The following is a 23,752-nucleotide window of genomic DNA, read 5'->3' on the forward strand; positions in this document are numbered from 1 at the left end:
CATTTTGAAAGGAGGCTTGGCAACTGTGACGGAGCCTGGTTGAACAGAGGGTGTTTTTCCCCACTCCGTGGGACTCACGGAGCTACTTCTGCAACCCGAGGGGCCAGGTGGGTGTGTGCAGCCCTGCTGTGGTGGGGCACGCTCCACAAACAGGCTGTGCTTGTGCCACAAAGGGGTTTGGGCCTGGTGGTGAGAGCCCTCCCTGTCTCTCATGCCCGCCTCCATCGAGGCTCTGGCTGCAGGGTTGTGGAATAGGATGGCTGGGGGCTGAGAGGCAGACCTGGCCTTGTCCTGCCTTTGCTGTAACACCAGGTTATGTGGCCCTGCCAGGCAGGGGGGTCGGAACTTCATGATCCTTGAGGTCCCTTCCAACCCAGGTCATTCTGTGGTTCTGTTATTTCCAGAGCAACTCTCTGGGTGCTCTTTGTGTGTCTGGAGGAAACCGGCCCCAGTCCAGACTCAGCCCTGCCTCTTTTACAGCCTCTTGGTATCCCATCACCTTGCTTTAAAAACCCCATGGAACTCCTGATTTCTGCTGCTTCTCTCCTTGGGTGCCCTTTGCTGTCCCCACAGCAGTGAGGACTGCTGCTTTATTTATGTTGGCTTGCTGAGGAACTGTCTGAACCTCTGTTTTAGAATTGAAAGGCAGGGTGGAGGTTTGAAATGTAGACACGTTTGAGTCTAGCACAGTTATTTACTTATAGGAGGCCGCTGAGGCCGTGGTGGCTGAGGCCGTGGTCTTGCACACTTAGGTCTGATTTGCAGGGATACTTCTGGGGAGAGGAAAGCAGTTCAGATTCGCTGGTTACTTTCATTTTTTAACAGTAACAGTTTGAGTTTGGGAGCTGCTACATCTCTAGGAGCGGTCACACAAAGCAGCAGGCTCCACCTACAAGTTACAGAGCCTGTCTGCAGGGCCTGGGTGGCCACAGCTAGAAGGTAACTGTTAGCTGTAACTGTGTCTGGATGCCAGTGGCCATGAGGTTTCACAACTGAACAGCAGCATTTTGGACTTATAATTAGCCAGCCTGTTTTCTTCTGGTCAAATTAGTGCTCCCAACTCCCCCGCTCTTCCTGAATATTGAGTGGTGCAGTGCTCCACACTCAGGTAGGCTGGCTTGCTTATGCCATTTAGTTCTGTGTCGGGCTGCATATTCACTGCCTTGTTTGCCATCAAAATTCCTGGCTGACAGGAGAGGCTAAAGCCCCATGGTCTGTTTTATTTTTCATTCCATAATGAAAAATAAGATCCTTGCTGGGGGAACTCAGTGACTCAGTGTCTGGGTAATGGGATATGGAGCTTTCCAGCTGTGTTGCCTGAAGCACCCAGCTGGGATGTAGGAGACCTGATTCTATGCCTTGCTTTGCTGATAGCATTCGTGTGTTATTATTCCACCCTTTGAATACCTCAGTATCTTTGTCTTTAAAATGTGCATGATCCTTGCGTATCATTTTTTCTCAAGGTATGTGAATGACAAGTGCCACAGAAGAGCCAATTATGGCTGTTATTGTTAAGGCTTGTGTTGCATCGTGAGACCAAGACCTTGGAAGTATTCTTGTAGGAACGGCCTTATTATCTACCATCGAATCTTGTCTGTGATAATAATGCTCAAGACTGTGCAGTGCAAAGGAGAAACCCTGCAGCACAGCAAGCTGTGCAGGCTGTATTATTTAGTGGTTCCTGGAGGAGAGAGTGGTCAGGCTACCCTCAAGCTCAGAAGTCAAGTTGGAAGTTGAGCTCTTCTTTCATCCCTGCAGATGGCTCCTGCTAATGCAAACAGAGGCAGGCTGGCTGAGCACCAAGCAGGAAGCCTGCATCGCCAGTGCACGTGCTGTGGATAGGGGCCAGCGCGGTTGAGGCAGCTTCTTTCATCAGTGCTAAAATCAGTGTTTGAGTTGGATGTTGTCTCATGTGGGTATTTCTTATTTCAACGTTTCACAAAGTAGCTGTGAGTCTTGCAGTGGTGTAAGTCAAGCAGAAGGGGCAGCCAACATGTTCTTAAGGCACCACTCAGAATAACTGTGTGTGTGTGTGTGTGTGTGTGTGTGTGTGTGAGCCATCTTGGCATGTAAAAAATAATAATTGAAAAAGACATGTGTTATTTTCTTAGGAGGAGCAGAGGGCAGGCTTTTACAGCCGGCTGCCACATACATTTCCTCTCCTAATTCAGTGCATGGTGTGGTGATATTCACTGCGTATATCTGCGCTGAACTAGCTCCTGGTTTTGCATAAAGCTGCAGATGAGTGAAGAAATGATCATAGGGCCAAGCTCGGCTGGAATCCTGCAGCATATTCAAGTAGCAAGGTGAGCTCTGGGTGTGCGCATCGTACTCCATAGTAACTGCGAGGGAGTCTGAAGTAGCTTATTCCTTGTTGAATACAGAGTAAATCTCATTTACTACGAGATCAAAATGCGTGTATGTGGATAGATACTACACAGGAACCAGCCAGATATTAATTTGAGATTTATTAGCTTCCCCAGTGACTTGTTTGTATGTCCTTTTAATAGCGAAGATCATGTTTTAATACATGCTGTCAGGGGATATAGCTAGTGGGGAATCAATACTTCACTGCATTCGTTTTCATCCTGGGAAAAAGGAGAGTTTCAGTGTGATCAGACTTCACAGAGGCTCTGTGAAGCACAGACAGCAGCCCAGCCTGTAGAGAAAAGGAAGAGTGAGTATTTCTACAGTGGTGTTTTACACAGCTTGTACATCTTCTAGCTGGGACAAGGCTCTGCAGAGTGAAGCCCTGTGTCAGGGCACATCCACATGCTGTGAGCCTCCTTGGCCCTGTGCTGCCAATCCAGTGGGAGCTAAATCAGTTCTGTGCTGAGAGGTCCACTGCCGGAAGCTTAGGTGCAGGTGTACAGACAGGGAGCTGCAGGTGCCTAGGAAACATTAATATTCCTTTCTGGAGCCCAAGGCCATGGGGAGCAAGCAGCAGTCTTTTTGCTCTGAAATACTGGCTTGCAAGCAGCACTCATCTTTGTGAAGTGATGAATTTACCCACTGCTGGGAGCCAGCAGGGCAGAAAGTGCTTTGTGATTGCTCTTCTGAAAAGGATAACTGAACCCAGCTCAGTGCTCGGCAGCAGCTCGTCGTGCCGTGGAGCAGAGCAGGCTGGAGGCAGAATGGCTGGGAAGAAATGCCACTGGTGGCTTCTCACTGCATCCCAGAGAAGAAATGAGAATGTCTCCGTATTGCAAAGCAGTCCCAATAGAGTGTGACTCACTGCTGTGTGAGAGGATACAGGATGAGATGAGGGAATGTCCTCTTGCTTTAACCAAGCTTATATTTTGGCAGTATTCTTGTCACTGCTGAGTTGGGTATTGCTGTACAGTGAAAGTGCTGCTGTGTGTGTGCACGTGTATATTCTTCTTTTGCTTTAAGTAGCTTCCTTTTGTATTTCAGTAGCAGCCTTTATGAAGGAGTTTCTGTGTGGTGATCCCTCTCTGCTAACGTTCTTATGCTTCAAACGAGATTGATCGTGTCTGTTTAACTGGAGGCAGACCAAAGTACCAGCTGATATATTGAAGATCCCGCAGGAGGTGAGCAGGGGTGCGGGGATCACAATCTGTAGGACTCCTCTTTTCTTATGGCTCCATCCAGATTACTGCACCTGGAGAGTCTTCACACAGCCTGTGGGTTTCTCTACCTTTGAAGGATCACAGCCCCAAGGAATGCTCTGGGTAGGAGCAATGTGCCAAGAACACCCTGTCTCCGTCCTCTCCTCCTATCAGCTGTGGGATCTAAGCAGGCATGGGCAGGTCAATACATTTCCCTGTCTTTAAGTCTGGTCTGACAGCTGGTCAATCTGAGCTGCAGGCCTTCATTGCTTCTGAAATACAGGCCATAAATCAGAGCTGGCACTTGAAAGAAGGATTGTAATGAAGGCTGAAAGATTCAGGGACAATTGCTTTCCTGAGTCCCATTCCATTTTCACACGTGCACACACAGGCACTTGCCCTGTCCCTCAGAAACCCATAACTAGACTTCACCTCTCCAGGAAGGTAGGTGACTGGTAAATGAGATGTCAAGGGCAAATTGCCCTAGAATTAAGGAGATGATTTCCAAGTTGTTTGAAAGGGCTTAGCACGAAGGCAGAAACCATAAATAAGGAGCACTTTGGAACATTAGAGGCAGCCTTACGGGATGCTAGGGACTTCCTGTGCAATGTAAAGAGCCAGGACACCAGGCTGTGAGCAGGTCCTGCATGCCTGTGTGCAGCACAGTATGTGGTGCCCCAGGATGGCCACTGGGAGCAAGTTAGCCAGAGAGGTGTGTGAGATGTGCTTTGAAAGAAACTGCCTCTTAGCCAGAGGCTCACAGTGACAACTTGCAGCAAGGGACATTTGCCCAAAGACACTGCTGTTGCAGCAGGTATTTGCCTGTTGTATCCTTGTACTCTGTGTATTTGTTTACTGAGTCAAAGGTACTCCATTGGTGTCATCGAAAAGATGAGAATAACTTGAAGGATGAGGAGTCCTGCTGGGAGATAACCCTTGATTGGCATGCCCATTGCACAGCCCCTTGGGCACGTGTTCTCACAGGCACAGAGTCAGTCAGGAGACTCCACAAGGCTTTCATCCTGGAAAACCAGTTGTTTAATTAATTGCTGTCAGTCCTGCAGGAAGCGTAATAGTTTGCAACATATGTAGAAGAGGTGAAATGGAAGAGAGGGAAAGTGAAGGAGGGGTGGTTAGCAGAGTAGCTGTGCTAGAGCAGGACGTGGTCTGCAGACTTCGACATTCAGCTAAGCTGAAAGTCTGCAATTTCAAATTCCTGGCCTGCCTTGAAGAATGCAGTGGGTTTAGGGGGGAGTAAATTACAGTGATGCAAAAGTAAAAACCTCATACTCTTTTGAGACTTTCTTAAATGAAAATACATTTCAAAACAAAAAACCATTCGGTCCATCTGTATCCCATTACTAAGTTGGGGTTGTCATCCATTTTCATTAGACAGGGCCTGAGCGTGTGGGTGGTGACTGAGGCCCAGGCAGCTGCCCCGGACACCAGGCTAAAAAGCAGCATGTGGAAAAGCCTAATGTATGTTAACAGGCTTCAGAGACCAAAATTGAAAGAGTAATGGCCCGTCTGCTTGCGGTAGCCTCAATGAGGCATACTCTCAGCACCAATCTGTCAGCTGCAATTTTGGGTCATTACCGTGCTGCTAAGCAGAGGCTAACAGACAAGTCAGAGAGTAATCTGACTTCAGCAGGAATAATTCTCCCAGCCCTGCTAGCGCTCTGGCTCAGTTTCCTTCTTGCTAACATGCCTCAAACAAAGTATCTGCCTTTCCTCCCCCAGGGCTTCCTCCTATCAGGCTTCAGGGGATCCCAGCCAAACATTTAAATTGCATGAAATGATCTTTTAATTTGCTGGCTTCTCAGAGACTGTATTGCTCTTGCCCCTTCTGATAAGCTCATGTATAGCAAGGCCTAAATGAAGCAAGCCCCCGATGTCTGGTGGCTAGTGAAAGTCTCTGGCAGATGACAGGACTGGAACCATTTAGGATATGATTTTCCAGACTGTGCTTAATTTGAAGTTAGAAGGCTATAGGCTGCCTTCGCTTGCCAGCAGGCCCAATGCCTCCAGGGCATGTCAGCAAATACATCGTGTTTGGTTTTGTGTTTTTTGCTGTATGCAGTTTTGAGACTCAACAAGTTGTGGGGCGATAACAGGTGTCAGTATGTCCAGCAGGTCTGAGAAATTCACAGATGTCATCACACTCAGCAGTAACCTCATAATCCAAGGAATATTTGTGTGCCAACACCTGAAAAATTGATTTAGTGCAGTCGGGTTATGGCTCTGCCTAGCTCCAAAATGCAGGTTTTTCTGAGGCAGTGCACATCGCTTTGCTAGCGTGAGCTCGCTCCTTCTTTGCAGTGCTTCTGTTTAAGTTGTGCTTTGTTGAAAACTGTATTTTAATGCATTTATTTTCTATTTGCAGATTCCCTCTGTTGTTTGTTGCTTTACTCATGACTTCTGCAGAAACTTCAGTGCTGTGAATTCCACTAACCCTGCTGAAGAGCAAGGAGGAGGAAACGAGGTAACTGTCCCACTCAGTTGGAAGAATTAGCAGCAATTTCACCTCAGTCTGATGATTTGTCCTCACCCAAAACAAAAGCACACAGGAACAAAGGGTGCTTTGCTGGTTATTGTTTTTTGAAGGTTTCTGTAAGAAAAGCAAATATGGGCAAAGAAGCTGAGGAGTAAATTGTGCAGGACAAAGCTCTTGCCCTATATTTTTTGTTCATTTTCTTTTTCATTAGAACAAGATGGAAGAGTTTTAGGGTTAAACTTGGACAAAATTGAACTTAGATCTTCTGAACCGAAAGACACAGGGCAGTCTGAGTGCTTCGAGTTCTTCTGGGCAGAAAACAATGTGCCATTCCTGCCTGTAAAGTCAGATAGATAAGGCTGGTGTTTGCAAAAGGCAATGTATCTACAGTGGGCCACTCGAAAGAGAAGAAAGTAATTAGGGATCCCAGACCTCAGAAAAGGGGTTGATTTGAAATAGTTGGGAAAAGCACTTTGCTCCATCGAGGTGGTAAGGACTGGTTTATTGCAGCTGGTTGCTTAGCGGGTACTTTGGTTTTTCATGGACTGCTACAGGCATTTTGATATAAGGGTTCTGACTGTTGTGACTGTTGGCTCTGACATGGCCTTCAATCTGCTTTCTTCAAGGCAGGAATGAGGTTATGTGTATTCAGTGAGGGGTTTAGCCACAGGGAAGATCTGTCCATTTCGATATATCACTCCAGCTCTTTAGTGTCTGAGCAATAGCTCTTACTTTGGGAGTGCTTTGGACTGGCTTTATTGTTTATCTAGATCAGAGGGTAATAGCCTCTGTGTTAGAAAAAAAATGAGGTTATGGGCAACTGCAGAGGAACAGAAATAATGAAAAATGTTTTTGAGTAGACCACAGATGAGTCGAAAAAAGCATTTAAATGCATATATTGACAAGAGCCCTGTGGATTTAATGAATTCGCTGGTCCCAGCGCTGTTGACACCTTTTCCTTAGTACATTTCTCAACTTCTCCCTCTTGCTTGAAGGCGGAAGGAGCCCCAGGAATTCACCATCTTTTTCAGTCTCAGCTAGTTTCTTTGCAGTCTAATTACTGCATAGAGAAAGAGCAGTCATAAAAGAAGAAGGAAGGAATCAAAGTGAGATGAAAATGGAGAAAAGCAGCCAAAGGCAGAGCTTGTCCTCTCAGATCAGAGTGACTTGTCTGCTGTGTTTCTGGTGTGGGAGATGAAGCTTGGGTGCTCCTGCTTTGGAAACAGATTCCTGCCAAGGATTTCATCTGAAACATAGAACTAAAGCTGTGGTGGCTGTGATCTCCAGAGTCTGTGTCTGCAGACAGTCAAGTGTACTCCATACTATTCCTAGATGCAATTTGGTAATTCCTGGGTGCTGTTCTGGGAGCCAGAAAGTCTGTGCTTCTCGAGACCAGGCTGTGTAGACTATGGTAGACTCAGGGAAGGCTTTCGATTTGCCTCACTCTGTTTGCAGTAGAGAGTTCCTGAAGGGATCATCATCCTTGGTTGGTTGGTTTTTGTATCGTCTAGTAAAGAGTCTTGTTATATTTTTCATGCTTTTCTTTGTGTGAGCCTTAAGCCTGCCTTCCCTGGTCTTAAAGGGACCTTCTGCTGGACAAGAGGGATGTGTTAGGTGTGTGTTATTCACCTGTCCCCTTGTTCCTCACAGTGGTTTGCAGGCTGGCTTGCCCAAGTGAAATGTGTTGACTGTGCCAGTGATACACATAGCATTGCTGTTTGGGTAGCAGACATCAGTGTGTTTTATAGCTTTGGCTCTGGCTGCATCTGAACTGTAACCAAATTCTTTTCCCAGCACAAACAGATGTTTCAGTGAAGTCACCAACCTGGAGCCAGCCCAGCAGACACTGCAGCTACCATGGATGTAGGTGGTGGTGAGATGGTAGCTCTGTGAGCTGGTTTCAGTTTTAGGAGCCAGGCCCACGGGACTGGTGAGGCAGGGAGGATGGCCAACAGGGGGAGAGTTTGACTTATGCAATTGTTGTCTTCTTCATGGCAGGATGGGAGTTCTTTTCTAGAAGGCAGAGTGGTGTGATCAGCACATCTTACCTGTGTGCTGTCATATTTTCTCCCAAGGGAAGCGATACACGCAGTGTGGGGCTTTATGCTGGAATTTGTATAGAACTGTGTGTAAATACATACAGGAGATGGGAAGGAGAAAAGGATACTCTGGTTGAAGAGCAGAAGTATCTTGCCCCAGCACATGAGCTTTTTCTGCCTGTTGTTTTTACCTTGGCAAGGTTTTTTTTTCTGTTTCACAGCAGCAAGGCTCTTCCCCTACCTCGCTCCATGCTCTGCTTGCTCCATCTGTGTGCTTGTCTTTTGATGTCAGTCACGCTATCTGACTTGTAATGAGGAAACAACGCCTTTTCCTCTGTCGCATCCTTTCCCCAGTCCTCTGAACACCTCAGTGCAGAAGGATTGGATTTAGCTACGGAACAGCAAGCAGCAAAGCAACCTCTCTGGGACTCTGCAGAGCAGCTGGCATTTGAGAAATAAGAGGCAATGGGGAGCAATGTCTTTGGGGATCACAACAGTCAGCTGTTACACTAATTTGCTCTCCAGGTTTATGACACAAGGATAGCCACTGCTGCGTTAGACAAATGCACTGTCACATCTTAAAAGCTGGGAAGGTCTGTGTGGGCTTTTCCTCTGTTCATTAAGCAGCCTTTCTTGTTGTCACTGTTCCTGTGCTTCAAATGTGGAGGCACGTTAGATGGTCACTTAGATGGTTCTGCTTATTATACCTGAGTCATCCATGATCAGTCGTCTCTGTGCTTCTGGGAGTGCTGCTGTCAGACTGCAGGAGCTGCCTCTCTGAAGCCCAGGCATGGTTTTCTCCCCAGGCTCAAGAGATCCAAGTCAAGACCTCTGGAGGTGGTGTCTTATTTTGCTCTGTATGTTTGACGCTGAAGCTGTCTGAGACCTTTCTGACCAGGTGTTTTGGGGGCTGCACTGACCTTACTGCTAGGAGATCTCAGCGTTTGCCCCTTGATTGTCTTACCATAGGAACATAGCTTTGGCAGATTTTTTATCAGGTGGTGCTTTTCTTAGATTCAATGTCAAATGAAATAGCTACACCAAGACTTAACCTGGATCTCACACAGCTTTGATGGAGACCCTCTGCTTTCCAGCTTTTTCCTCTTTTCAGCTGATAGCTGCTGCTGTTTGGGTTTGCACGGAAAAGGGAGATCAGGTCTGTGGACCATGGAGGTGTCAGCCTGAAGGACACAGTGTTGGCTTAGCTCTGCTCTTGCTGATTTATTCATGTGTCTGGCTCAGCTGTCTGCACTTGCTGTTGCCACAGGAGGGATTTGAAACCTCTCCTTTATAGACCTCAAAGTTAACAGTAGTAAAAGCATATTCTGAGACACAATACAGGAACTGAAGGAGAGTATGGGCACTCACGGGGTCATGTTAATATCTTTTGTTATTCCACATTCCTCCTATCCACAGAAGAATTTTGTGAACCTCAGCTTTCATATGTGTTGGTGGTTCTCCTGAAAATGATGGCTTGCATTTGCACTGCCTCAGTGCTTATGCACGAAAGAAGGCAGGAGTGCAAGGAGACAGCCGGGCAGACCTAGGAAGAGGCATCTGTCATTTCACATAACACCAAAGCTTTCTAAAGCGGGTCAGTAACTTTGCAAATTACAGACATCTGGAAACTGCAGTGACATGGATGAAGTCCGCTCAGCCTTCAGGCTGGCTTAGGCCTGTTCAGATAAAAGGGAAATGGTTGGCAGGAGGAGCACCTGGTGGGCCTGAGGTTGGCCATCTCAGTGCTCAGGATCCTGCTGTACCTGGCTAGCTGATGCAGCCTTTTGGAGCTGGAAGAGTTGCAGGCAAAGAACCAGGCTGCACCGAAATAGTGTTCGTGATGTTCGTGTCAGGTGCTGAGGACTAAAATCACAGCAACCTTTTCTCTCCAATGAGCACACCGGAGGAAAGCTGATGTATACCAGGCATTCATAGTTTTTCAGTCTTCAGGATTTCAGTTTGAGTCAAATTTCCTGTTTCAGTGCTCGGTAGTCTCTGGCTTCAGAGGCCCCATCAAGTTCTGAGACTGTAGGAAGTATTTCCTACCAAAGATTGCAATTTACTTTCTGTGCCTCTGTTACTAAACTGAGCAGGAAGCCTGATAGGAACCACTCCTGGAAGTTTTATATGTAGAATTTGGGAACCAGCTCAGTTAGGAATGAGTTTTGCAGAACTTTATTTTCCAGACAGTGTAAACTAGTGGATCCTGGGAAAAGCTAAACCCCTCTGAGATCTCGTCCATTAACCATGCTTGTGGCAACTGCTGTTACTCAATTGATTACTGTTACTGGTTGCTCCTTCCCTCTTATTAAATGGCGTTTTCTGATTGCAGTCTGCTAGATGGTTTCTTGGCTGTAGTTTTGCTCGTGTAATAACTCCTGCTTTCCTGCCAGCTCCAAATTTGCTGCCTGGGGTAATGCTTTTTGGCTGTTCGAAAATGGATATGAAAAGGTGTCCATTTAATTACACAATATCTCAGTATAAATTGCCTGCATGCATAGCGTGGGAGTCTGTTCCCTGCTGCAAATTAACTTCCCTGCTCTCTGTCCATTTTTGTTGGGGAGAGGTGGGATCCGCATTCCTACTGATGCCAGTGCTGTTTTTTCACCCTTATTTGTGTTTACCCCATATCCATTGGCACGGAAGTAGGGGGGGGGAATGTACCTGTGAGCAGTGGAATTAATAAAGCTTTGTGTCCTGTACTACTGGCCCTACCAGTTGAATTCCTTGGGGGCTGTTAGGGTTTATATGGATGTTGTAGCAGTGTGAAATTCCTCTGTGGACTCCCAAATACCTAGAAGGAGTTTGAGTTAATTTTGCAGTCTCCTCCTCCAAGACTCCTTGGTAATAGGAAAACAGGTTTTCTCTCCATCCACCTGCTTCCATTACATTAATATCCCTGGAACCTCTTTTGTTCTGTTCTTTCAGCCAGGTTCAAAAGACTTTATTTATGAAGTGTACCTTTTTACCTTGCTGGTGTTCTAGGGTGGATAGGATAAAAAGGCATCCACACACAGAAACGAGGTGTGGAGCAGATCTGTCTGCCTCTGCCTGTTGCTGAGTGGGGCCTCATGTGCTGAACATAAGCCTAGTTTTCAGTAATTGCTGTTCCCAGAACTCAGCAGGCTGGAGGCGGATGGAAGGAAGATAAACATCAGAGTTCAACATCCAGACAAACACAGCAGAGCGCACACAATAAATATATCCACCCCAAAATGCAAAAACATCAGAGGAGGTTCCTGCCCCCAGGGCTCCAAGCAGAGCAGGCTCAGGCAGGAGAGCAGCAGGATGAGGTGAGTGCTGTCACAGCAACCTGCTCTGCTCCTTTGGCCACCTGGCTTGGGTAGGCCTGAGAAGGAATGAGCATGAGTCTCATCCTGTCTAGCTATTGCTGCTGTGTGATTTCTTCCATTACCAAGTGAGAAGGGTGTCCAGGCATAAGGATAGTGCTGGGATAGCTGTGATCTGGTACTGAGATCGGCACCTTGGCTGTGTGGTGTTTGGGGTGTGATTGAATTGACATTCAGTGTCTGCTCATCTGTTCCTTTGAGGCAGGCTGCTCCTCTTGCTAGCTGTGCTTTGTGGTGGAGTAAACAGCAGCATCGTGCTGCAGAAAATGTATGGGAGGATCACGTCTCCTGACTTCCCCAATACCTACCCAAATCACAAGGAGAGAACATGGAATATTACCGTCCCCAGAGGATATGCTGTCCGCATCTACTTCACCCACTTCAACCTGGAGCTGTCCTACCAGTGTGAATATGATTACGTGAAGGTATGTGTAGGACATTTGTAAATGATTTATAAATGATCTACTTATGGAGGCCTGCGAGACTATGATTATCACGTTAAAACATTTAAAACTTGAGAGTTTTGTGCTCAGAAAATTCTGAAATTCCCCCATCATGAAGCAGAAAGTTTGAGAAGTTGCCCAGGACAACATTTGAGCTTCATTTTCCTAAAGTTACAGTGTATACTTTAAATTAACACATAGTGCTTTGCACTGGAATAATAATGGGGGACTGCAAAAGTGTAAGCGATAGTCTAAACAAGATACCGTCAGCTTGTCCAAACGTGTATTTGCAACCCTTGCTGTCTGCTTTTGCTAGCTAATGTGAGAGACAACGTCAGGAAAAAGAGATACTGGCTTTGGGAAGTGCTTGCATGGTGAGCACGATCCCTGGAATGTTTGTGCTCTGTGTGCTCTAACCTGGGCAGCCCTGTTGCTCATTTAAGGCCATCCTACCGCTGCCTCAGTTTGTTGTTTGGATAGACCTGGTCACACCAGTGAGGGAGCTATATACACAGAAAGCTTGCAAAACCAATGTACTGACAGTACTTCAGCATCTGATGGAACCAAAAGCTATGGAAATTCTTGATACCGTTTAGGAGGATCTCATTTCCATACTTGAATACAAGTTGCTCCCATTCCCATGTTCTTGCTGTAGTTTTTTTTGGGCAGGACAGAATACCCGGTTCTGATCATCTGTTGTATTACAAATACAAGATAAATGAAGAGCTCAAACTGTAATAAGCAAATCATAGAGCGTATGAGTTACTAATGTGAAGAGACCTTTTGTTATATGTTTGAATCTATCAGTGTATGAAACCTTTTTACCCCAGTTATCTCTAGCTTTGTCCTCACTTAGGTCTCCTGTACACAGAGATTTCACTGTCACTGAAAGTGTGAAGTTACCAAGAACTTGATGTACAATAAGCAAAGCATGGTGCTGGTAGCACAGGCTGGCTTTGCAGCCTTGTGGGAAGCCTCTGAAAAGAAAAGGGAGATAAGAGTCTAGGTTTAATTCAGAGAGAAATCCTTGTGTGTCACTGTGTCTGGATTAATTCCAGAAGCACCTTTTGAGAATATCTGAGTCTAGAAATGTTCTGAACCTCCTTTCACATTCCCTTAAGCACATGCTCTTCAGTCCATGGCAGCAAAGCTCTGTGATCATCTGGTAAATTTGTCTGTTTTGCAGCTGAGCTCCAGCGGGAAGACCTTGGCTACGCTATGTGGACAGGATAGTACTGACACTGAGGAGGCTCCGGGCAACAAAACATACATCTCTATTGACAACACCCTCATGGTTGTATTTCGATCTGACTACTCCAATGAGAAGCCATTCACAGGCTTTGAGGCCTTCTATGCTGCTGAAGGTAAGAGGCCAGCCCCTCTTATAGGTGGAAGAGAAACAGCTGTGGTGGGGTTGGTGCTTCCATGTGCTCACACATGCTGTGGCTCTTGTGATAGGTGAGAGAAGGCAGTCTTGTATGGAGATGTAGCTCAAACTGAAAGAAAGTGTTGTTAAAGGGTGCTGATTGCCTAATTTTGTGCTTTACTCCCATTAGATATTGATGAGTGCAAACAGCTGTTTGATGGTGAACCTCTCTGCAATCATCACTGTCACAACTATGTGGGGGGCTACTATTGCAGCTGTCGGATTGGCTACATACTGCATGAAAACAAGAGGACGTGCACAGGTGAGCTCTTGCAGATTAAGAGATACTTTCCTGTCTACAGCATCTACCTAAGCCTGGTCACAACACTAGCATCAAAAGCAAAGCAGCCTTTTTCCGTTGTTGCATCTAACATTCCCTATGGGCCTGGTGCAGCTGGAAGGAGCTGCAGGGGCTTAGGGCTGTGAGCAGAGACCTTAGTTTGCTGTGGGCTAATGGCAGCCATTAAGGGCTGTCAATACTGTATCTTAGGAAAATGGTACACTGGCAGTTTTCAGGTCCAGGAGAAAGCCAGTGGTTGTCAGAGTGTGAAGGTAACACTTTTTTGGCTACTTCTTAGTCAGCATGCACCTGTGCTCAGCTTTAGGCAGGCTGAACAGAGAAGCAAGAAACTCATTGTCTGGTGGCCACTACAGACACTTCCAAACTTTATGGCTGCCAGTGCAGCCAGCCTTGCAGCACTGACTATATCATGCTGTCTGGGTACTGAGGGACTGAGTGTTCTGGATCTGAGTTAGTAGATGTGCTGGAAAAACTTAACATTCAGATTGCCAAGTCTGATGGAGAAAGATTTTGCTTACTGTCCCTGGAGGGACCCAGGATGAGGAGCAGCGCAGTCTGCTTATCACTGACACCAGATACAATCATCCTCTCATTAAATGAAAGACAAGGCTAGGCACAAGTCTCTTACTCAGAAGGTTATACAGCATGAGGTTTACCCAGCTGACTCCTGCCTGACTGTGCTGTTCAGTGCACAGCTGGGGAAGGCTTATCATTTAGTAGGCAGGAAAGTCTGTCTGAATCAGCGCAGCGATCAGCTCCTCAGGATTCACTTCGTCTGCAGTGAATTGTGTGCCTACACATGCTATCAGATTAATCCTCTGTGAGTGCAACTTTGCCCATTTGGAGCTGAGTCCTGTCAGGAAAGAACCAGCACACACAGTGCTCACAAAAATTGTCATAATGGAGAACACAGTTAGTCTGTGCTTCCCAGTGCTGAAAATCAGACCTGGCTGTAACTTACAGTGCTTAACTGACATTTAGCTTCCCATCTTTACCCCATTACAACCTGTCTCCAGCCACGACTGTCTGGATCTGATGCAAAATTCAAACTCTTCATCTCTTCAGTGCATTAAACAGACCTATTCATTGTTCACCCTCTGCCCCCTAAAGTGATGGCTTGTAACAGAAGTGTATTGGTGGTATGGAAGGGCTGGGCTACCATCCTACCGAGAGGTGGAGCCATGCATGTTGGGAATTACTGTGGCACAGCTGATGAGTTGGAACTTGTTTGCATTTCAGGGGCCTTCAGATGAAAGTTCCAGGCCCTGGGCTGGGCTGCAAAGCAAAGGTCTCTGCAGATCGTCCTTATGAGATGAGGGCAAAAGCTGCCCCTTTGATTTTGGTCCCTGTCTGAGTGCTCTGATATTGACAGGCTATTTTTTTTCCCCTTTATTTTCCAGCGTGAAATAATTAAGCTTCTCCTCGCTTAGGCAGAGATGGATGCAGATGTGCTGGGAAAAGCTGGTTTGTCCTCCCCTGTGGCCTTCATGTTGCAGTCCGACCAACGGGGCTGCAGGCTTCTCTTGTTTCCTTGACTCTCAAACCTCCTTCCTCCAGCCAATAAAGAGGCCATTACTTGTTGAAAGCTCATGGCATCCTGTGGGCATTCATTTTCTTGCATTTCCTGTCTGTCACTAGTGAAAGAAGGAAGAAGATAATGGAGGCTGATAAGAGAAGGCCTCTGGCCACGTCTCCCCTTGTGAACCCAGTCTTACTGCTGAAGTTTATTCTGGTGAACAAAGCCTCAGAGTTGCAGGAATTTGGTAAAATGATGTAAATGTCACCAGGACGGCATAGGAGAGAACTTGTGAAGTCAGCAGTGCCCTGACCAAAATAGGTGCAGCACAAAGGCATTGTGGCACAGACAGGTTCTGTCTCATTCCCTTTTGACTGTACTGTCTTTGGGCAGGGGCCATTTTCCTGCAGCACGTTGGAGGAGGGTCATGCTTGGTTCTTTTATCAGACACTACAGTTCCCCAGTTCTGTAGAAGGAACACGACAATAATCTCATGTGAGAGGTGAACAGGGCAGAGCTGAGCAGCACAGGTGAACAGCTGGAATGATGCTGCAGGGGGTGATTTGGGGTTAGAGTTGTGCAAGTGGTTACCAGGACTTAATTCTCTGTGTTTAATTTTGTTCAGAAACTGCTTTATGATCACAGGGGATTTGTGACCAAAGCAGCTGGAGTTTTTGTCATGGTTCAGTGATACAATTTATGATCCACATTCCTTGAGGTACCTGATAAACCAGTGACAATGGACTTGCAAATTCTGAAGGGGCCATTTTTCAGAATGAAGCCTCTGGCAAACAGCTCACTGCAGTTCGAATAAAATATGGCCTGAGCATAACTGAGCACTCTCTGGACATCTCTAAATAGACAGAAGTCAAGGAACAGTATTTCTGCAGGGAGATGTTCAAAGATTATTTGATCCTTTTTGTGTTGGATGGTCAATGACTTTCTTCCTTGCAGACTGATGGATAAAAAGATACTGCCCCAACACAGGGAACTCCCAGCAGCTGCACTGAGGAGGTAACGAGAAAAGTAAAGTCCAGTGTAGGTCTCTTCAAGCTGTCAATTTTCTTTGACTAGCACAGAGTATCTTGTTGGGTCAGCTCGTTTTGGCCACGTGAACTCCAAAGAGTTTATTGGTGGTGACTACACACTTTCCAAACCACATGGTGAAAATCTCCCATCAAAAATAGGAATCCGAATGTGAGGAAGAAAGATTCAGTAAAGCATGAAGAATGACTAGATTTGTATTATTATTTTTTCGCCTTTTAATTTCATTATATGTCCCTTTGTTACTGTTATTACTAGAGGAAGTAAACCACCTTTGGAAATTGTACTGGATAGTTACACATAGTGCTTTGCTATCTCTATGTAGATGTATATATGTGCACCTGTTACCAAACAGCATCCTTTCCTTGTGTTTTTATTAGGAGCTTTTGCCTAATAGTATTCCTTTAAATGTACTTCAGGGAAATAGAAGCCAGGTGATGCTGCCTTCTAGCTTTGAGCTTCATGTCAGGGAATCTAATTGCTCCAACCTCTTCTTCATACAGTAGATTCCATGTATGCACAAGGAGAAAATGGCTTTGTAGGTAATAGGGAAGGATTCTGATGCAGAATTAGCATTAGATTTCAGGCTTTACCTTCCTAATGATTTTCATAGGGCATTAGGGGTATAAAGATAGTACTTGTTATATTGTGCTATGTGTGTTTACAGTAAGATTTCACACAGTCTTTTTCCACACTGAAGGATTTAACTCTTTTATTCTTTTCCTATCATTGCCTGGACTCGAGGCTGTAGAACAAGGACAGATACTATCAACGTGAGGAGATGTCAGTTTTTAAGAGGAGTGGGGTTTTTTTCCACTGAGAAGGCTGTGAGCTGTCAGCTGCTGAAGCTGAATATCAGGTAGGTTTTGGGGTGCTTATTAACCTGGGCTTTCAGTAGGTAGGAGGAGGCGTTACAGCAGGACCTGGTGCCTGAGCAGAGGCACTGTGTGTCACTGGCAGTGCTGTAAGCAGCAACTGCAACAGCTCAGGAGAGAGTGCTGGAAAACATGCTTTGTTCTCACATAGCCATCAAATGCTTCCGTAGTTTGAGGCAGAATCAGTGAATTACAGAAACATGCAGGGGAAAAAACCTGGTGATCATCCTCTACAAGTACTGCATGAAAGGACAAGATTTAATTCCCATTGTAGCTCAACTGATGTCTGCTGGTGCAGAGCAGTGAGCTGTTAGGCTGGGTTCAGAGGCAGCCAGAAGTTCTGTGTGCATTAGTCAAGCTCTCTGTGTTTCTTTGGGCCAAGAGGGGCGTTTCAGACAGGATTTAATAACGAGAGTGCTCGGTTTATGCAGGATAAGCCTTTATTCGTATTTATTGACTAGTTTACTCTGTGCCTTGATAAGTTTTGTTTGAAAACATAAGACAATGAACTCAGAGCAGAGCTCACATGGAAGATCAGTCACTGTGCTGATGGGTGGGTTTATGTCAAATAACAGCAGCTGCACAGAAATTCCAGGGATGATGGACAGAGAAATATTTGCTTCTTTATGGCCCCAACACTCTACTGAAATCATTGGGAAGCTAAAATCTGAACTCTGCTGCTAGTTCTGCATTGCCTACAAAGCATTTTTTCCCTGAGCATGGGATCTGCTGTGGAAGGGAGCATACTCAGGTTGGTAAAGATAGATTCTCTTGCAGGAAATTATTGCTTGTGCTAAAACAAACACCCAGGGGTAGCCATATGCAGCATTACTTGTGTTACGATATTGTGGTTGTGCTAAGAATCACTCAGATATGAAACAGAAGGAGAACCTTTTTGCACATTGCCACTTTCCAAGTAATCACATCCAAATGCTTCCCGCAGCAGCAAGGAGTGCTGTTGCTCAGGTGCAGGGAGGAGGCAGGTTCCATTGTCTGAAGCAAAAAGGCTTAGAATCCTGGCTAATGACATCCACAGTCAGTTAAGGGACTATGATGGTCATTTTTCTCATTTAAAATTTGGTCGTTTTCCATTAAAATTACAACCTTAGATCATATGGTTTACATCAGATGATAATTTGTGAATAGTGGCTGGATAATGGCTTTTTATTTTACTCTATTTATTTTGCTGAGGCTCACACGGTGTATCTGAGGATACAATTCAAGCAATTTTCCTCTTAGAATTAATTCAGCATCACAGTGTTGCAAAAATATTCGGGTATTATCAGCCAGTGCAGCATTCCCCATCAGTTAAAGGATTGCTCATACAGCTTTTGCAGCAGTTGTAAAGGCTTTGTTCCCAGCTGATCAAAGCACCACTTCACAGTCATCAGATGCTGTCGACAAGCCGAGATCCTCAGGGCACTTGTGGCTGTTCCTCCTTGCTTCAGCAGGGAGCATTTGTGTCTCCAGTTGTGTCTGCGAGAGGCACAGCTGGTTTTGCTCAGAGAATACAATTACATTCTAAACGTCTGGCAGCAAAGGCATTAAAAAGAAAGAGCTTCATTCAGAGGCCTCAGGAACTGAGGTGCTGATAGCTGCCCTAGCGCTCTGCACGCTCTGGTGCAGGAGACAAGCTGCAAGTTTATCACCTTGGAACGTTTCTGAGCTCCCAGCCATCACACTCATTTCTGAGCTCCCTGCGCCCATCCAGGCAGTGCTTTTGTTGGTGTCCTCCCCACGCTGCTATCCGTGCTGGATAGTGCTTGTGCTGTAGCACTACCCCGGTGGGGAGAGCACAGCTTTCTCAGCCATCACAGGTGCCCGCAGGTGGAATGTGTGACTGTTGCTTCACCTCAGAGGTCATTAAATTGTGGCTCTGAAATTTTCTCTAAGTGACAAGTGTAGAAAAATGCCCAGCAGTTGCCCAGTGTGGCTGGACTGAGTTAATATAAACGTGATCGTTTTCCATTACTTTCTCTAGCCCAGTGTCAGAACCAGGTTTTTACTCAAAGAACTGGAGAAATCGCCAGCCCTGACTATCCAGCGCCTTATCCCCCGCTCAGCACCTGCAGCTACAATATCCGGGTAGAAGATGGCTTTCTGATCACATTGGAATTCGTGGAGACCTTTAATGTGGAGACACACCCGGAGGTGCTGTGCCCCTACGATGTACTCAGGGTAAGATGGGGCTCCTTCACAGCCTTTGCGACACACCTGGTTCTTCTTCTGCATCTTCCTGGGCCTCTGTCTTTCCATGTTTGTTTTGTCTCCCCGTGTCTCTTCTCACTCATTTCTTCTTCCCATCCCTTTGGTTTTGTCGTTCTGTTCTTTCAGCACCTTTTTCCTTTGGGAAGTTCACCCAAAGAACAAATGCAAACACAGGTGTGTAACGACCTGGAAGATTTCAGATCATCACAACCTCTGCCTGTATCCCAGTGATGCCGGGGGCTCAGATAGATCTTTTCCATTCTCTTTGCTTCTCTATAAACGGACCCAGGGATTCCATAGCAGTTTGGATGTTTGGCCCTCTGAGGTACCTTGACGGCAAGCTGTCATTCTGACTCCCTGCCTTTCCTTTGTATGCTTTGCAAGAAAGGGCCTTTCAAGTTCAAGGAATCATTGGATTAAAATGAGTTTGTTCAGTAAGCCTCATGGAAGGAGGAGTAAATATAGGGGTGTTGTTTTCTTTTGTTATTGTTTTTCTGCCTTCATTTTCAGCTGGAAACACCCAGAAAGCAGTTTGGCCCATTCTGTGGGAAGACACTGCCTGCAAAAATTGAGACACAGACTAATGCTGTAAATATTACCTTCATAACTGACATGTCAGGAGTACACACTGGTTGGAAGGTGAAATACACAGCAGTAGGTGAGTAGGCTTCTATATATTTTTTTCCTTAAGATTGTTCAGCAAAATCTCTTTAATGGCAATTTCTCATCTTACTGCTGGCAGGTTTGCCGTGCCCCAGTCCTGAAGCACCACCCCATGGCCACATCGCACCAGTGCAAGCACAGTACACTGCGGGTGACCACTACGCACTCTCTTGTGACATCGGATACGTGTTACTCGAAGTAGGTGAACCATGGCATTGTCAGCCCTATTGGGGTTAATTTCTTGGGGGTTAAACATGCAGGTGCTTTTTCTCATTAACAGTTCCGGTTGCTCACATACACCCGTTCTGAGATATGTTCAGTACACTCCATTTGTTAGCAGTCATCCTTGATACCCTTCCCAAAGAACTGTTTCTTTGTATGCTTGTATACGGGCTGATGTTCTTTGAACACTGGATCCTCTCAGTAATTATTTCATACTGTGGTTTAGTAGTTGCACACATGTGCTGTTTGTGTAGAAATTAAACTGATGTGAGGGGTGGTGTTCAAGAGGAAGTGGTGTGTAAATGGATGGACGCAGGCTCTGTGTCCCCGCAGCTCACTGAGTGGCACTGCATGTCATTGCTGGAGAGCAGGCAGCTGTGAGTGGTGGAACTGCTACCTACAATAGACACTAATTAGTCTCTAGATGGGGTAAGCTGTCCCTCACGTTATCAGCTGTTCCCTGCCACACTGAAGAGATTAATGCTGGCGGTATAGGAATTATTTACATTTAAAACAGTATTTCTAGTGACGAGAATTTAAGCAAATAAAAACATAACTACTGTGTTTTTTCCTTTCTGAATGAGCAACATGTAGCTGGCGCTGCTTTTCTGTAACGAACCCTCTTAATTTGATGTGAAATTAATATGACCTTTTATTTCTATCCATGCTTCTTGGAGAATGAAAATGTTGTGATGTCTTTTGTAGCGGAATGCCAAAAGAATGCTTCTTGGAGCAAACCCACGGCAGAGTGCATCAGTAAGTCCGTGTTAATGTTTGTCAACTGGGAAGTCTCTGTGTCAACATTTGTTTATACGAGATGGGTTTTATAAAGAGAATGATAGGCCTGGCAATGTGAGAACTAGTTTCTCATGCTTGCCATCCATTCCCTTTCTTGTCAGAGTGCATTTAGTGTTCACAAGTTGGAAGATTTTTCAATTTCTGCCATTCTTTGAAGCCTCTAAAAGGCACCGGTGGTTATAGATTAAAAAAGAAGCGTTAGGTTGACACCGAACCCACTGGCTTTTAGTACATAATACTTACTGATGTCTTCTGTACTGTTTTAGTTGTTGACTGCGGGCAGCCTGAGGGCATAGACAGCGGTGCCGTTCTGTACCTCACGGGGCCTGAGAAGACAAGCTACAGGGCTGCCATTCAGTACCAGTGTGCAGGCCCATTCTACACCATGAGGGCTGACAGCAGCGGTAGGTCATAAAGCATAGAGGTCAAGGAGCTGCTCTTTCCAGAACACTGTAAAAGGCTGTGATCTGTGGGAAACATTACCTGTATTTTTAAGGACTTTTACCTGAGCATATTGAAATGTTCCCAGGTGGACTAAATTAATGATCAGTTGTAAGCTTAACGCACTGTTACCATTCTCCAGTTAGCAGTATTACATGGCTGCGTGGTGGCAGAGGCTGCAGTAGTGCTTGGTCCTGCAAGCAGCCAGAGGGGAGGTGATACACTCACCTTCTCCTAAGTGCAGTCAACTTGAAGGAGCCCTACGCCATGACAGTGCTCTGCAGGTGTCAAGACTCATGAGAACTGTGTCTCTTCTGTTCACTTGTTCCCATTTCTGTTGCCTCTGTGAGGTGCAGGTAAATATATATGCAGTGATGATGGATTCTGGAAGAACACCAAGGGAGAAATAACACTGCCTGTCTGTGAACCAGGTAAGGCATGGATTGCTAAAGTTGCTGCATTTAGTAGTTATGGAAGAACCATTAACAAAGTGCCAGCTAGCACTCACTGCTGTTCATACGGAATACAGCTATTTTTTACAGGATTTGGTCTTATCTGAGGCTCTCTATTGCTGTTAGCATTGGAGATTAATGCCACCAACTCAGTAGTTCAGTTCCCTTGAAGAGAGTAAAAAGCTGAACCTTCAATTTATCCCAGCTCCCTGCTGGAGAATGCTGTTTCATGACTAACTGAGCTCTTGTTGCCTGTAAAGGGCTTGGAATCGCTTCTGACAGGAAAACGGAATCACTCTCCAGCAGTATTTGAGAGGGGAAAAAGCCACTTCTTTGTTTTTAATGCTCAAACTGCTCAATTACACCATAAAATCACTCCAGATCAAAGAATGACTTTTGGGAGAACCATTTTACAATCTAAAAGCCTAATTGTTCCTCTTATCTTTTAGATTAGGATGTCCATATATTCCAATTACCTTAATTTACATTCAGCATAAATGCATTTAGTTCTCTATGCCCAAATTCTTCAGCAAAACACTATCTCTTGATTACAGAACTTTTCCAAAGGCTGTACGTTGTACCGACTAATGAAAATTGTATGCTAAATCAAATATTCATTTGGAAGCAATTCCGCCATTCGGAGTAATCTCGGAATTACATTTAGAATCATTAACTTAATTTTGCTCATACCAGAGTAATAAATCAGTGTCCAAATCTTCAAACATGAACGTTATTCCCGTGTTTGTTGTTTTACAGTCTGTGGGATGCAGAGAAGCGGAGCTATAGAACGTATTTATGGAGGAAGGAGAGCCAGCCCTGGACAATTTCCATGGCAAGTGATGTTAATTACTGAGCGTGGAGAATTAGGAGGTGGTTCACTTTTGTACGACAGCTGGGTTTTAACAGCTGCTCACGTTGTAGCTGAGCAAAGAAATCCCTCAAGTTTGAGGATTAAATTAGGGATTGTGAACAAATACTCAGTTCACTTTGAGGAAGTCCAGGCAGAACAGATTTTTATTCATGAAGGTTACAAAAACGATCTCATCAATTTTGACAATGATATTGCATTGATTAAATTGGAACATAAAGTCCCAATCAGTGCCACTATCTCACCTGTTTGTTTACCTGGAAAAGAAGAAAGATTTCAGATGAAGGCCACTGAGACAGTAACTGTATCGGGTTGGGGAAGAACTGAAACCAGGAGCTCTTCTGTGGTGCTGCTGTACACTGAACTGATGGTCATCGACCACAAAGAGTGTACGGATGCTTATGCAAATAAATCACACAACGGCAACCCTCTTGTGGTAACAGAAAACATGCTGTGTGCTGGAGCTGAGGGAGGGGGCAGAGATGCCTGCCATGGGGACAGCGGGGGGCCACTCGTGGTCTGGGATGCTCAGTCCAGAAAATGGTTTGTTGTTGGGATCGTGTCCTGGGCTTTAGACTGCGCCGTGGCAGGGCAGTATGGGGTCTATACAAGAGTAATGAGCTATATGCCTTGGATCGAAAGCACCATTGCAAATAATTCTTAGTAGACTTTTATTGCTAATTCCTACCAGCTTTTCACTGGTTCTTGGATTACGTTACTGGCTCGACTACTTCAAAAACAACATAAAATCCCACACGTTTATTATTAGGCTCAACTGTTCTTTAAAGAAAACCCAACCAACCACTGGAGCATCCAAACCGTTTTCATTTTTGTTTTGTCCCAGAACCGTTAAATGACCATTAAGCGTATGGCCATTTTGGAAATAAACTTGAGACTTAAAATCTGTTTTGTTTTCTTTTAAATAGCTGTGTGGATTCTTGTAGGACTGCGGCATTACCAGCCAGCATTTGAATCAGCACCTCCAGAGAAGGCAGGCAGAGCAACATCAAGGTACCTTAAACCACTTGTAGTGTGCGGGTTGG

The 23,752-nt window shown here is 45.4% G+C and overlaps 1 protein-coding gene across 2 annotated transcripts; it reads left to right on the top strand.

Moving 5' to 3' along the window:
• MASP2 (MBL associated serine protease 2) lies at window positions 1-23,467 on the top strand. Of its 2 annotated transcripts, XM_072354404.1 has the most exons (14): window positions 30-107; window positions 2,112-2,306; window positions 3,418-3,551; window positions 5,953-6,051; window positions 11,658-11,877; window positions 13,082-13,259; window positions 13,452-13,583; window positions 19,039-19,235; window positions 19,776-19,923; window positions 20,008-20,126; window positions 20,828-20,906; window positions 21,215-21,352; window positions 21,746-21,820; window positions 22,598-23,467. In XM_072354404.1, exons 5-14 carry the CDS (start codon window positions 11,719-11,721, stop codon window positions 23,371-23,373), a joined length of 2,001 nt encoding a protein of 666 aa, XP_072210505.1. In that variant the 5' UTR covers window positions 30-107; window positions 2,112-2,306; window positions 3,418-3,551; window positions 5,953-6,051; window positions 11,658-11,718; the 3' UTR covers window positions 23,374-23,467. The 2 variants fall into 2 exon arrangements, with proteins under 2 accessions (XP_072210506.1, XP_072210505.1); XM_072354405.1 differs by lacking the exons at window positions 2,112-2,306; window positions 21,746-21,820; window positions 22,598-23,467 and having other exon boundaries at window positions 1-107; window positions 3,415-3,551; window positions 20,856-20,906; window positions 21,215-21,294.
• Window positions 23,468-23,752: the final 285 nt, after the last annotated feature.

The sequence above is a fragment of the Excalfactoria chinensis genome, chromosome 20 (assembly GCF_039878825.1).
Source record: "Excalfactoria chinensis isolate bCotChi1 chromosome 20, bCotChi1.hap2, whole genome shotgun sequence".
Classification (NCBI taxonomy): Eukaryota; Metazoa; Chordata; class Aves; order Galliformes; family Phasianidae; genus Excalfactoria; species Excalfactoria chinensis.

Bases quoted from the DNA above. Each gene is read 5' to 3' on its own strand.
- MASP2 (XM_072354404.1), top strand. From the start codon at position 11,719: ATGTATGGGAGGATCACGTCTCCTGACTTCCCCAATACCTACCCAAAT. The intron at 11,878-13,081 runs GTATGTGTAGGA...TCTGTTTTGCAG, and splicing joins GTGAATATGATTACGTGAAG to CTGAGCTCCAGCGGGAAGAC. The intron at 20,907-21,214 runs GTAAGTCCGTGT...GTACTGTTTTAG, and splicing joins ACCCACGGCAGAGTGCATCA to TTGTTGACTGCGGGCAGCCT.